General features: G+C 41.6%; 1 protein-coding gene across 8 annotated transcripts in view; it reads left to right on the top strand.

Moving 5' to 3' along the window:
* Positions 1-14,946, top strand: part of FAT3 (FAT atypical cadherin 3) — a 409,819-nt gene that overhangs the window by 371,898 nt on the left and 22,975 nt on the right. For all 8 annotated transcript variants that reach the window (XM_030476635.1, XM_030476640.1, XM_030476638.1 and 5 more), the window contains 3 exons: positions 1,771-1,905; positions 2,900-3,057; positions 10,474-10,942. In XM_030476635.1, coding sequence (XP_030332495.1) covers positions 1,771-1,905; positions 2,900-3,057; positions 10,474-10,942 — 762 coding nt within the window. The remainder of the gene's footprint in view (positions 1-1,770; positions 1,906-2,899; positions 3,058-10,473; positions 10,943-14,946) is intronic.

The following is a 14,946-nucleotide window of genomic DNA, read 5'->3' as shown; positions in this document are numbered from 1 at the left end:
TCAAAAAATAAAGTAGTTTTCAATACTAGTAGTTTTCAATAAGGTCCTTCCCTTAATAATAAACAAGAACTGCCAATATTCAGAAAGTGATGGGTAGAAAGGTGCTGACTTTTCATTGTTAAAATCATCACCTGCATGTATTAAGTAAATGAATTTGATAAGCAAAACAAGAGACGCCTGTCCATTCCCAGCAACTGGCATTCACTGTTCAAGTTCTGGCTGCAAATCAGCAGAAGGAAGGGCAGGAATGCCTTTTCTCCTGCACTTAAAGGCTACTCTCATAGCAGCCACACACAGATGTCCAAAGGTAGAAGCTGGCCCTACACAGACCAAGTTCCTTATTGCAACCAAGAAAAGGCTAACTGTTGTGGAAGTCATATATTCCTTAAAATTCATATATGAAGTAGCAATAGTTGTATTGTGTTTTTCATTACTGTAGTCAGTGTTTGCAAATCTTTTCAGATTAGGGCAATCAAAACATACTAATTTAGATACTTTTAGAAGTTATATAGAAGTTATAACCAAACCCTATGGAATGTAAGATGTTCCTTTGATACTGTCAGGCTTTAAAGTAAGCCCTTGACTTGCTCATCTTGATAGATGTTAAGATTTCAGGAGGTTTTGAAGAACCTTAATGTAATTGTATCATGCAAATATTTTAAGCATACTTAAAACTCAGTATTCATCTATCCCTTCAGATTACTTCCTTCTACTTACAGAAGTTAGTAGTACTTCTGATTTACCTATTCTTGGGCAAAATTAGATTCCATTGTAATAAAAGATTTTTAGGAAAGAATTGACACTGGCATTCAAAATAATTTTACCCAAATTCTGCTATTCCTTAAATACAAAAAGACGTGGATGCTTTGCCTTATTTATAATTATAAATTGCAACTGCCTATTTAGAATATTGAGCTGCTTCGTTCTTCAATTAGGTAATGCCAAGGAATACAGTCTTATTCTTGATTTTCAAGAATATTTCAAGAATACAAACTTATTCTTGATTTTCAAACTTTGTTTGCTTTCAGTTCTTAGTGTCCAGAGCAAGTCATCCACTTTTGTCTTTTTTTTTAACCCTGTACATATGCAGTTCCAGATGCAGCAGGACTTGTGTAGTCACAGCCAGAAGAAAGGAGGATAGGTTTTGGCAGCCTGGGCGAGATGCGCAATAGGATGTGAGATCTCAGAAATGTCAGGAGGAACATGGGGACAGGGCAAGTTTGCCTAAGCTGTACGATCAGGCTGGTAATGTGTCCTGTGCAGTACGAGGATGAACAGCCCACCTATCATTCTGCAGCCCAGGAGCGCCTTTTTCTTATCCTGTCTCCTAGGGAACTCTACCTCCTTAAATTTGCTTCTCATGGGTGTCCTGGGGCAAAAGAAGTACATAGCTTCAAGTACTATTTTTTTATCTCATATCTGTAAATGCCCCACCCAGGAGGCTTTGTGAGAACATGAATGGCCCAAGAGTCACACCACCAATTAGAAAACACTTACTGCTCATAATAATTGGTTTTTGTATGTTGCCATGCGTTTTAGGGCAGCCTTTGAAGAGGAACGTATACGTCTGAACGTATCAGTATTGCTTCATACTTGTCCAAAGTATGTCTTTTCTGTGAAAAGTGGGGGGTTTTTTTGGTTGTTATTATTATTAAGCCATTGTTTGCTTGTACTGAAGTGTGAGATCAATAAATTTCTTTCATTGCTCTTGTATTGCTGCAGATCATGCTTTACACTGTGTATACCTGACAGTATTTTAACTTATTGCAGGAGGACTCTGCCCAGGATCTAATGATCCCTGTCTGGAGAAGCCGTGCCCAGGGGACATGCAGTGTGTGGGGTATGAAGCTAACCGGAGACCCTTCATCTGCCAGTGCCCACCGGGGAAGCTTGGCGAATGTTCAGGTGCCTGTCACAGTAAAGGGAGATATACTTGAACAACAAAGTGCTGCCATTCTCATTTCGTAGGTAGAGGTGCCACTGAAGTCAGCAGAAGATGTACTGCTTAACCTTTCTCAGCACTGGCACTCACTGTATCTGTTTATAAGCCCTGTGAAATACTTGTCTTTACAGCTATGGGGCTGTATGAAGACAGTGATCCAGTTTCCATTAGGAAATTCCCACTGACTTGGTTGAACCGCAGATCAGTAAAACAGGCTGCTGAGAAAACAGGACTTTTCCTAAAGATTGTTATGCCAGATGTTTTCCTGCCATGGGCAAAGCTCTATAATTAACTCTTCTTCTTACTATTTAGATTACTGAAATTCCAATCTTTATTAATGAAAACATTATACCATCCCAAAAAGAAAGTTTGAGGATGTTTGTTAGTCCTCTGCAGCTGTGTGTTTCCCTGGGATATGGTGGAAAGACAGTGAAGTGGAGCCTTCTGTTGACTTCAGTGAATCCGGGACTGCATGACAGAGGACATGTGCTGTTTCCCTGATGAAAACACAGCAGATACTGGGCTGTATGACTGTGGTCCTGGGCAGTGGTTGAAGGGAACTCATTGCAAGGGTTTGGCTGGCATCTGCCTACACCTAACTTCATACCTGTAAGTCAACTGCCTGATGTAGAGACGTGGTTGTCTGTTATGAGGCAAGATAGATGCCTCCATGTTAAAGATGCTGAACACTTGGAGAAACCTCTCTTTTTATAAGTATGGAGAAATAGAACTTTCCTCCATCCCATGAAAAAATATTTTTTGAAAAAATATTTTTTAAAAAAATACAATAAGTTTTTGTAGTAGGTGCCAGCTTTTTTCCCCATCACAGTTGGGTTTTATTTATTTCTTCCTAGACATTTTCATTAGCTCTATAAATTCTGTAATTAACTTGACAGTTGAGGAATTATTTCATGTGTCACTAAAAGAACGTGTGTCTTTTGAAAATGGTTATTTCAGGCCACACTTCCCTTAGCTTTGCTGGGAACAGCTACATTAAATACCGGGTTTCTGAAAATAGCAAGAAAGAGGAATTCAAGTTGGCTCTCCGTCTGCGAACCCTACAAAGCAATGGGATTATAATGTACACCAGAGCGAATCCCTGTATAATTCTGAAGGTAATTAGAATAACTTATTTTTTCTGCAGTTGTTTTTCTTGATTATATATATTCTGCTGGCTCTTAATTTGGGGAATGCTGTTCTCATTTGAGCTGTAGATGAGAAAATGAAGTCTAATCTGTTTCATGTTAACAGGAAAAACCAACAATTTCAACAATGGCAGCAACAGCAACAATCAAAAAAGCAGATTTTTAGTGGTACTGTACTTGGAAAACACTCCATTGGTTGCTGTTCATTATAGAAACATGATGTTTGTCTGCATGCAGGAGCCAATCTGCATAAGATCTAAGATTTGGCATTTATATCATAAAATCATAGAATCCCATAATCATAGACTCAGTATGGTTTGGGTTGGAAGGGACCTTAAAGATCATCTCATTCCAACCTTCTTGCCATGGGCAGGGATACCTTCCACTAGACCAGTGGCCCACTGAGTATATGGTCCACTTCACTTAACCATATATTCAAAACTGAACAGCTGAAATAACTGTTCTTCCCCTGTGTCCATGCCTGCGATTAGAGGATATGCCCTCACTGCTATCACACTGCTTAGAACATGTCTCCTACTGAATGTGAAGATTTCCACACACTGTGAATTAAGATTATTTGTTGAGAGAGGCATGGAGTAGCTGGAGATTGATACCCAATCAATAGTTCATTGATAAGCTCTCCATGCATGTTCGTTCTTTGTTGGATTTCTGTGGAATGGCAAATATCTGCTGGATGGAAAGGGAGTGCTAGGCTCATCCAAGAGCCTGCATGTATAGTATTTCTACAAGAGCCTCTAATGTACGAAATGAAGACATAGACTTTTGTAACTCAGCCATGTCCTATAATTCAGCAGTGGGAGAAATGGCACAGAGCCTTTTGTGTCTGCATTTGCAATCTTCAGAGTTCTTTTGGCTGAATGTTTAAGTAATGTTAAAATGGATAGATGAGTTATTAATGGGCAAGAAATAATTTTATAGCTGTTAGACTGAAATATTTCATGAGCAAGAGTATTGTCATTCACCAGGGACTCTCGATGTTGTTCAGATTTGTACAAGACGATTAAGCTATGCTTTGAGACACACAGAAATGCACAGTTTGAACTTTTCAATATACATTTTTTGTTCAAAAAACCCAAAACAAAACTGCAGGCTTGAAGGCCTTTGAAGTATTCATCATGGTTGCTCTTAGCATGTACCAGTAGAGAATGTTTGCAATTCTGAAGTTTTTAAAAACTTCAGTTTGGAAAAAAAAACCACAAACGCCCCTGGTGGAAGGTGCCACTTGAAAACAATAGGAGTCGATACTCCTATTCGAAAAGGCTGTAAGTAAGAGAACCCCTCATTGCAGTCACCTCGGTTGAGTTTTGAGTTTCGGGGTAGGAATTACATGTTTTCAGTCAGTGCTTCACACAATCACCTAACCATTTTGCTTTGGAAGATACTGGTAGCTAAAACTAATACTTCTAGGAGCAGTGACAAGAGCTGTGGCTACTCTGCTCCGACCTCAGAGGCCAACCTCTATTTTGTTTCCTAGCTCTAAAGGATTGCCAGCTCTGAACACATCTTAAGCGGCACTTTGTAGAGAGCTTCAGACACGTTATGTGTCCAGTGTGTGAGGTCCATTGAATGGATGCAAAGCCTCTGCTTTCTCCCATGCATTGAGCAGGGAAGGACACAGGGAATTCCCTCCCTGAACCTCACACTTGGCTTTTAGTTAGGGCAGGATTTCCTGTTGCAGTGGGTATGTCCTTTTCCCAGGTCCAGCCCTTGGCTTCTACTTAAAGAAAAGTAAATCATTACATTCAGCATGCTTTTTTGAAGAAATGGCGTCACTTAAAAGGTCAGGAATTGCTAGAGTTTTGTTTGTAAAGGCCCTTTAGCAGAAAAATATCAGACTAAGGTCTCACAAAAGTGCTCTATGGCAGACGAATGGCATTATCCTCAAGGGATGTAGGTGGCCATAGCAGGTCTCTTCAGGGATGGCAGCTGGCTCATGAACTGCACTTCAGGAGTCCCTAACTCAGACGTTTTCGAGGTGTTTAGGCTTTCTAAGCATGTGTTTTCTCATTTGTAAACCAGAAGTAAGGCTTTTTATTTTTTTAACCAGGTACGTATGTTGTGAGATAAGGAGGCACTCGGAATTGAGGCCATTAAGTAGATTACTTAGAGGTCTATAAATGTGAAGTTGTTATCGTTTGAGCATTGCTTTCAATTAAATTAAACATGAGGAGAAGCTTTCCAAATAGAGGATAAAGGATGGGATCCTGTGCTCTTTTGAGCACTCTGGCATCACTCCAGCAAAGCACTTAATCACTTGCTTAACTTCCTGTATTTGAAGGCAATTGGAACTACTCATATACCTTAGTTTTAAGCACATACTTAAGTATCTTCTGGATTAGCAGCAGAGGGCCCAGTGTCATTAGTGAGCTCCAAACAAAGGCAGAGGTGGAAGAAATTTAGACCCACCGCATAGTCTGAACTCATGGGAGAACAGGCAGAAACCACCACCACTATTGGGACATATCGTGGCATTGATTTTTTTTTAAGCAAGTCTCTCCCATTGCATTCTATTTAAAAATTAATGCTGCAATATGGTTTTTGGTGTTTAAGTGACCAGCTTAATTTTGGGAGCTCATACATTTGTGATAACTCCAGGGATGGAAATATTTCATAATCATAACACGATGTCCTCCTTGGATGAATAATCAATTCCGTAGAGCAAACTGCTTGTCTACTACTTTGCTGAAAGCGTAGCAGATATGCTGTATTGATACAATATAATAAGGGTATTATTTATTCAGCTGTTTCAAATACAGCAACTCATCCATCGATTTTGAGAGGTTGGCCGTTTTTTTTGTTGCTTGCTCTTGCTTTTAAGACAATTGAAGCAAAATGAGATGCATGTCAATGGCCTTTTCTTTTCCTTTTGAAAAGATGAGGTATGCCAAACACAGTATCACCATTTCCTTTTTCCTGTGTAGCATCTATCTGAGAAAAGTAAGATTTAACAATTTGAAGCATTACAAAGCCATTGCAGAAGAGAATTCCATAATTTATTTCATTTTTTCTTGAAGGAATATAGTGGAGATTCAGCTTGATTTTTGAAATGTAGAGGATTAAAATAGGTAAAGAAAGACTTTCCCATCATACCAGAAATGTAGCTGTTAAATGGTAAAAAGCAAGCATATCTTCCTCTGTCCAGGCAGTTAAAGTGAAACTTTGCGTGGTTTAGTTAAGTGTATATTATACATTTTAATGCATTACTGCTGCATGGCTTATGCCGGATAAGACTGAAGCTTGGATATGATCCCAGTTATGGCTGGAGTTGAAACGAGTAATGTTTTAATTAAATATACCGTTTTGCACAAACGAACCTGAAATGTAATTCGGCTAACGAAATATTTCCCCAGATAGATTAGTAGGCAACATGCTGTATCCATGGTGTGGGACTGCAGATGGACTGTGTGAGCCAAAGGTGGTCTCAGAAGAACCATTTCATCATTTTATTACCTGTGTTGATACACAAATATGGATGCTGGCCAAACATCTTAGCCAGGCTAATATTCTAATATAATTTACAATATGTGTTTGGCTCCATTTTTCTCACTGAATTGAAACTGTTGAAATGTAACAGATGATTGCATCAGCTTTTGGAGCCTTCTCTGTTCTTTGTACTTCTCTACAGGTGAGGAATTTTGTGTCTGTAAGAGCATACGTGCTGAGGTATGCATTAACCTCACTGTCCCAGTAGTTACAACAAGAGATAGTGCAGCCCAGAAAGCTCTGAGAGGTGAAAGCTTGGTGGGAATTTTCTGCCTAGATAGGATGAAGCAGTGTCTCTCTGTTTTCATCTTGGTACAGAAGGTCTCTGGCTGTATTGGTGACGGGTTGCAGAGTTTGCATTTCTCTGCTGCGAGATGGAGTAACTCAAGCTCTCTGCTGTGTTGCATCACATAGATGGAGAAAAAAGCAGTACCACATTTTCAGTCCTGAGCTAGGAGTCTGATGCTACCAGCCCTCAATCAGACCAGTCATCCCACTGAGGTTATTGTCCAGGTAACTGCTGAGTCTGGACAACAGCATTGGCCATTCACTGGATTTCCATACTATTTACTCAAATGTACCTCATTTAGTAAGAGCTTAACTTGAAGTTCAGCTTTTGTTGGTACCAGTGTCCAGGCTATAATCAAAGAGCCCCATCTGAGGACTGAACAGTGTCCCTGACATCACAGCAGTTATGAGGAATCATGGGAACACCAGCGATTAATCAAAGATCAATGGTCGAATTCTCCATACTTAGGAAAAGAGACATTGTTTTGCCCTGTTGAGTGGAGGAACCTTCTTCTCCCTGCCCAGCCAGCCTAGCTGCTAAGTAGCCAGGACAGCAGCCCTTTGCAGCACCTGTTCCTTGCTGGCTTTTGCTGCCCTTCCTCCTCCTTCTAGAGGCACAAGGCCATCAGGGGACAAATATTTCCTCCCTGCCCCACTACCGCAAGGCCTGTGACCATCTGATTGATGTAAGTACTTTTATGGTCCCATTGCTAGGGGTATCTGGGCATGTCACAGTCTTTAATGTATGTGTCCGTAAAGCAGTGATGTGAGGTAGGGAAATGACGTTATCCCTCTTTTACTGATGGACACCTGAAACTAATGACTTGCTTGAGATCTCAAAGGAAGAGTGCTGCAGAGTGTGGATTCCTATGCATATCTATCGTATCTTAGGCTAGTACTGTAAGCTTCAGACCATCCTTTCCATCTTTCACTCCAGCCTGAGGTGGGGGTTACTAGTGCATTTCTAATAAAAGGAAGGAAGCAAAGCCTTTCAGACAATATATATTTACTGTTTATTGCAGATCATCTGCTGGTAAAAAGAAATGAAAGTGGATGAGAAAGATGGATAAAACATATTTTAAGGCAAATCTTTTAGATCATCATTTCCCATACAAATGGTGTAATATTTATCCCAGGTGCTCATGTGCAGTGTCGTATTTATAAAGATAATTGGAAAAGCATGTTCTGTGAGTAAGGGTAATACGCATGCAGGCAGTAGGTCCTTCAGGGTGTAAGTAGTCTTAGGGGAGATATATGCATATTATACACAAATCAGGACAGCAGTTTCTATAGGAAGAAGCCTTTTGTGTAAGAAGCAAGTTAACTGCTTATCCGATTATGGCTGGTTTTCAAAGTGTAATATGTTGACATGTATTTTTCTAGAATATTCATTTGTATTCCTGTTGAGCCAGACCACGCTTTCTGAGCAGCATCTTCAAAGTTTGTAGACTATTCTGTTGCACAGGGAGAAAAGAAACTATTGCTCCATCTCTGGAGAGAAACCAGCTCAGTTTATCAGGGCATCTTGTTTACCAAGATTCCTCCTGAGCTGATGCTTTAATAGGCCCAATTTCAGTCTACAGAAATAGTTTACAGCTGAGGGTAAACAATTTGGGTCTTGGAAGAGAAGATTTTCGAATGAAAAATAAGCCAGAGTTATACTCCTATACATCCGTTAGCCTTTTTTGATTGAGCTCTAGCAACATCCATCCCTCAAGCATGTAGTGTTATAACCATAGATTTAATTTCTTCTCAGTTTCATTACATCCTGCAGGTCAAAGACTTCAAAGTAGCCAGCTGTCCATAGCAGGGGCTAATTCTTGTTCTTCTGGCTTCTTCATGTGTATCACTTTAACACCCCTTATGTGTAGTAAGTAGGTAGCTGGCATTTATAGGGAGCTTGCCACATGCTTGGCATCTTTGTGTCCCCCCTGCCCAAGCAATCGCAGAGTGGTGTGGTTTACACTCCACATGCCCAGTGTGACTTGGCTTGAGGTTACAGCCAGTAAAGAGACTGAGGTTTGGAAAGGAGAAGGAAGTGGAAATGGAAGTCCGGAGATCATCAGAAGTCGAGATCTTACCCTTACCTTTTCTCCAGGTAGTTTTGTGAAACTCCAAGGACAGTAAAATGCTGATAATGACACAACAGCATAGTCTCTTTCTGTAGATTAACATTTACCTTCAAGCCACACCAGAGAGCCTGGCAGAGAAGAGTTTAAGCACCATTTCAGACTCATGCCAAGGAATGTCTCTAGCTAACACAGTTTTAAATGATTATTCATGCCAGAAATGGTCAAAAAAGGCCAAAGACAGATGGACACAATGCAGCCTCCTCACATCTGCATTAGCCATTACGGTTTAGCAGGCCACCAAAGCTTGGTGGCGGATGTTCTTGCATTGACGGCAATGGCAACTCCACTCTGCTGCGGGAGAGCAGTAGGGTTGTGTACCATGTGTGCTGCAGGGCGGGATTAAAAAGGACACAGCTCCTGAACTTTTCAGGAGATAAGTAATGGGACAGAACTGTCTTGAGATGGGGTTTGCAGAAATAAATACTTCCTAGAGCATGACATAAAGGTAAAATAATTGCAAGAGCTTTCAGAGAGCTTGAATCCAATTAATGTGTCATAAGAAATTATTTCCAGCCTTGTCAGCCATTTTAAACTTATCTGCCATCTGTTAGAGAAACCTAAAATCTTTGAGAAAACTGCTAATCAGGAAAGCAGCACTTCATACCTATTCCCTCACTCTGTACTTTGCCTGCCCCAGCAGGCTAGCACAGATTTTCCCTTTATGAGGACTACAGATGGGTGAGAGACAGGAGGGAGTGTGAGAAATCCTAACATCATCCCTAAAGCCATCAACCCAGCATAAATACGAGGCAAGAAAGAAAAGTAAAACCGTCTTATATCATCTGTGAGATACACACAGAGCATGAAGTATAGCATACTTGGAAAATAACTGACTTCAGGCCAAGCAGAATCTTACTGTTGCGCTTACAGAAACTGGACTTATTATTCTTAGGGACAAATCTGCTCCTTGCTAAGATGCTCCAAAAGGTTACAGAGGCACAGGATGTGTGTATGAGCAGAGCACCTAATGTCCCCAGCTGAAAACAGTGGCCACTGACTTTGCTATAAGCCTTTCTCAAACACCCAGATGTGGTCCCTTGCCTTTTGGTAGCATCAACCACCGGGAGCAGAATCACAGCACATGGTGGATGGTGGGACTTACTCAGAGAGACACAGCTGCTCAGCAGCAGAACCAAGAGCTGAACATGGGTCCTCCAGTCTGTGCCCTGTTCAGTGAGACATATCACTATCCCAGTCCTTGCTTGTCTTCTGCATCTATATTTTTTCTGTATTTTCAGTTTGCCTGCTTTACTGGTTTTGGGTAAAGTCTAAGCTGGTATTTATCACTCTTTTTTTTTTTTTGCTGATGATAAAGGCACAGCTTTTTGCTATGTTAGTGTCATGTAAGAGAGCAGCTTTAACACTGTATAGAGACTGTTTAGAAGTTCAGGTTCTCTGTGACAGCATATTACTGGACGGCTGAGTGCCTGAAGCACTTTGATTTCTGTTTCTCCCCCTGCAGATTGTCGATGGCAAACTGTGGTTCCAGCTGGACTGCGGAAGTGGCCCGGGAATCCTGGGAATTTCTGGCAGGGCCGTTAACGATGGAAGCTGGCATTCAGTCTTCCTGGAGCTGAACCGCAATTTCACAAGCTTGTCCCTCGACGACAGCTACGTGGAGCGCCGCAAAGCCCCCCTCTACTTCCAGACTCTCAGCACGGATAGCTCCATCTACTTCGGCGCCCAGGTCCAAGTGGATAACGTCCGCAGCCTCACCGACAAGAGAACAACGCAGGTCTTGAGCGGCTTTCAGGGCTGCCTGGATTCCGTTGTCCTCAATAACAACGAGCTGCCGCTACAAAACAAGCGCAGCAGCTTCGCAGAAGTGGTTGGCCTGACCGAGTTAAAGCTTGGCTGCGTCCTCTACCCCGATGCCTGCGAGAGGCATCCCTGCCAGAACGGCGGCACCTGTACCAGCGTGCCATCTGGTGGTAAATACTTTGCATTACTTTATGGATTCCCCCCCCTCCCCGTTTTCCTCTATAATTTATTGCCGGAGATGGTTTTATGCCGCAACATGCTTGAAAAAATCTCATGAACTCCATAAAACTCTGATAGGTATTGCAAATTGTGTAAAAGCTGTTTGCTCTATAAATAACAGTGAAATGGTACCCCTTCTCATTGCATTAGTGTTCCAAGAGGAAATTGATTTATTGGCTGTTAGGATAATCCTATTTCTATAGAAACCAATAGAATTAAAATTACTGTAATGCTCAGTTGGATTTTTCAGGATCCATTTACAGCACCGAAGGCTGTACACAAAGATGGTGATTTCAGACATCCATCACAGATGCAATGGCACTGTTGCCTTTCTCTGTTTCTGAAGCTGTCACAAATAATTACTGAGCTGTCCACAAACACCTTGGTCCTTTTGTGAGTGAGTAATTTGATTACATGTCTACATGGAAAATAGCGAGTCAGCCCCATTATAAACCCCCCCAGAAGTGTATGTTACGGCCTCCTCAGAGGCCTGAGTGCTTCAAGGTCTAAGTAATGTTATCCAGAGTTTATAGGCATTGATTTAAACTGTGCTCGTGTTGGAGTTTCCTATCCAGTGGTTATACGGTGGCTTGTGTGATTTGGTGCCAGTGACTTACTACCCAGTAATGCAGTGCAAAAGTTACCAGACCATAATAACAGTCAGCATCTTAGGAGGAAAAAAGCAAATGGCATACTTGCAGGAGATTCCCTCTAGGGCTGTTCTATCTCTTCAGTGTACAGGTTTCCCTTCCAGTTCTCTGTATTTTATTAGCAGGCAGCATTACTCACCTTTTCTGGTAAATCAGAAATTCCTCTGAAAAGGAGGATGCTCAGCAGAGAGGTCTTCTGCAAGTTCAGAGCTTTCCATCGTTTTATTGTCAATGGTTTTGGTCATGGCTCCCTAGAGAAGTTCCCACTAAACTTTTTTTATGGGGAACATTAACCACTGTCCCAGGGCTTTCTGCTTTAATGTATCTGTGCAGTTCCCTTGTACCCACAATTATTATTTCATTGGTTTAAGTGTTGTTCTCATGTTTCCTTTTCTGATTCCCCTTCCTCACATAGATTTTTCTGAACTTTAGGAACTTCCTAAACTTGAGAACAGTTTAGTTTTTCAAGGCTGAAATCCGGTGAGATCTGAGCAAAACTGGCAGACAGAAGTTTCTCATTTGGATAACCCTGCCCTTATAGGGTAAGCCCTGACAATGTGGATTTTCTGATGCTGAGCTATCACAGCTAGCATCTCCTCTGGATCCTTGGCTTTGATCCAGCCATATCTTCTCCCATGCCAAGGCAAATGGTGCATCAGGAATGCTATCGGCTTTGCTGTGGGTGGAAGGAGATGGGAGGACAGTTGGGAGGAATGAAACACAGCACTGGCAAGCCAGGATGTGATGTGCAGCACAAGGACAAATGTTGCTGCTTGTGTGTGTCTTTGAGGGTCTTTATTTACCAAGGGAAGTTAAAAAGAGAGTGATGCACAACAAGGCCAGAGGAAAATCCTTCTGAGGCAGAAGGGTGGTGCAGACACTGAGAGAATTGCTAAGCAAGATTATTTAAATCCCTAGGAATTACAGCTGTAATATGTGCATGAATGCAACATGGCTTTGATTCGGACTCCATACTTAATAAATGAGGTTAACCATTCGCCTAGCATCCTAGGAAGCATGAGAACAGCTTTTTCTATTGATTTTATTTCAGTCTATTTACAGTATTGCTCAGCAATCTCGTGATGAGTAAATTGAAACCTTTCTAACAAAAGGCTTTACAGTAATTCTTTCTTTTCCAGAGCCATGTACATGCTAATTTGAACTGAGGGGATGTGTGGGGTGGGGGAGAAATAGGTGGTGCTGAAGATTGGACCCATTTTAGTACCGGAATGGCACGCACCATTTTCATGTCAACATAATTCGCTGCTGGAAAGCAGTCACAGAACTGATTTAAGTTGCCTGTGTTCCTGCCTTGGTGAGGGGCACGTGCCCTGCAGGGATGTTTCAGCTGCCTGCCGTTAAAAAATCTGTTTGCTGTTTTTACTGCCTCAGCAGTATATGTAAATAAAGGATTGTTATAAAGCCGTAATTCCAGGGCAATGGGCCCTGACTGTACGTTGGTGGTTCTGCAACCCAGCCCACAAGGACAAGGCATGGGCATTTTTCTTTCCACCAGGGAAAGTGATGCTGTTGTTAGTGTCCTCCATGTGCAAAAAGGCCACAGAATTAAATTCCATAGAGCTGAGAGCCCAACAGCATTGCACATGATAGTTGTGAAGCCACAAATTGCAGCGTGCATTAAAGAATCATCAGCCACTGTATTCGCTGACATAGACGCTAGCAGCTGACTTTTATTTAAAATAGAAAAAAAAGTAATAACTCTTCATTTTTTATTTTAAGAAAGAAAATGGCAGCTTTTTTTCCTTTTCAGGGAGGGGAGCATTCAAAAATATACTGTGCAAAGGTCCTTTTCCCAATCCCAGAGCATTCATAGAATCATAGAATGATTGGAAAGTACCTTAAGTTCATCTTGCTCCAACCCCTGTGCCATTGGCAGGGATGCCTCACACTAGACCATGTCGCCCAAGGCTCTGTCCAACCTGACCTTGAACACTGCCAGGGATGGGGCATTTACCACTTCTTTGGGGAGCCTGTTCCAGTGCCTCACCACCCTCACAGTAAAGGACTTCTTCCTTATATCTAACCTGAATTTCCCCTGTTTAAGTTGAAACCCATTACCCCTTGTCCTATTCAGTAGCATCAGGATCTCTTGAATAATATTTTCTATGATATTATCCTCCTGTTAAAGTTTCTGGAGAATAATGTTCCTTTTCCTATACAGAAAGTATTTGGCATATTAATAGGATTTATTTTAATAAATAAAACCTCTAATTTGAATTTTACAGAGCAGATTTCATATACTGTTAATAACCTGTTTCTCACAGAAACCCTACTGTGCTTTATAAGAAAATTAAGACAGAGAAAAAGAAAGCTCAGATTTATAGCTAACTTTAAAAGAAAACAGTCAAGCAAAGGTTACCCAACATTATAATGTGAAAGAGTTGCTGGCTACATGCCAGAAATCAAAGGGGCCATATCTAATTTACATGTAATTTGCATAAATTGATCCATAATAGTATTCCTGTTGTGAGCTCTTCCGTTCAGTAGAAGTGCCTACTGCCCTGTTCACCATTAATAAAAAGCTGCTTCTCATTACCTTCCACTTCATCCTGTGGTTATGGGAATAGGGCAACATTACAACTCTGTTTGGGGACTTGCTAAAGCAATGCTTTATATGCACTAGGAGTGTGTGCACACTCTGCTGTTAGGTTTCCTATGGGTAAATTCAGAGCATCTTCAAACTACCTGGCTCAGGGACAGTGCTGTGCATGGGCTGCACAGAGCTCAGGACTGATTGCAAAGGTGGTGTCCCAAAAAGGGAGTTGGCACAGAGCTAGTAGGCCTGGGCTGACTGTGTCTGACCTCTGTGTATTGAACAGGAGGACAAAATCAATCATAGAATCACAGACTGGTTTGGGTTGAAAGGGACCTTAAAGCTTATCAAGTTCCAACAACCCCCTGCCACGGGCAGGGACACCTTCAACTAGAGCAGGTTGCTCAAAGCCGCATCCAATCTGGTCTGGGGATCTTAACCTGCAGGAAAGCATGGATAATTTAGATGCTCTGAGAAATCACTGAGAGTACAGAAAAAACTCCTTGCTTTGAAAATCTGTTTCTGGGTGACCATGACATGAACCCCTTCTTGCACTTGTGTGTTCCCACGGGACAGAATCCAGTCCTGTGACAGCACTGTATGTCCAGAGTTGTCAACGGTTAAAGAGAGGTACTGTGTGTCCAGGGATCCCATGGGGAGATCCCATGCATCCTTAAAAAGGGCTGGGAAAGGGCGACGAGCACTCACTAGGTCTGACAGCTTGGGAGACTCCTAGGAGAAAGAACTATAT

Source organism: Strigops habroptila, chromosome 2, assembly GCF_004027225.2.
Source record: "Strigops habroptila isolate Jane chromosome 2, bStrHab1.2.pri, whole genome shotgun sequence".
Lineage (NCBI taxonomy): Eukaryota > Metazoa > Chordata > Aves > Psittaciformes > Psittacidae > Strigops > Strigops habroptila.
The sequence above is the reverse complement of the archived record's forward strand: the minus strand, read 5'-3'. Positions and strand labels throughout refer to the sequence as shown.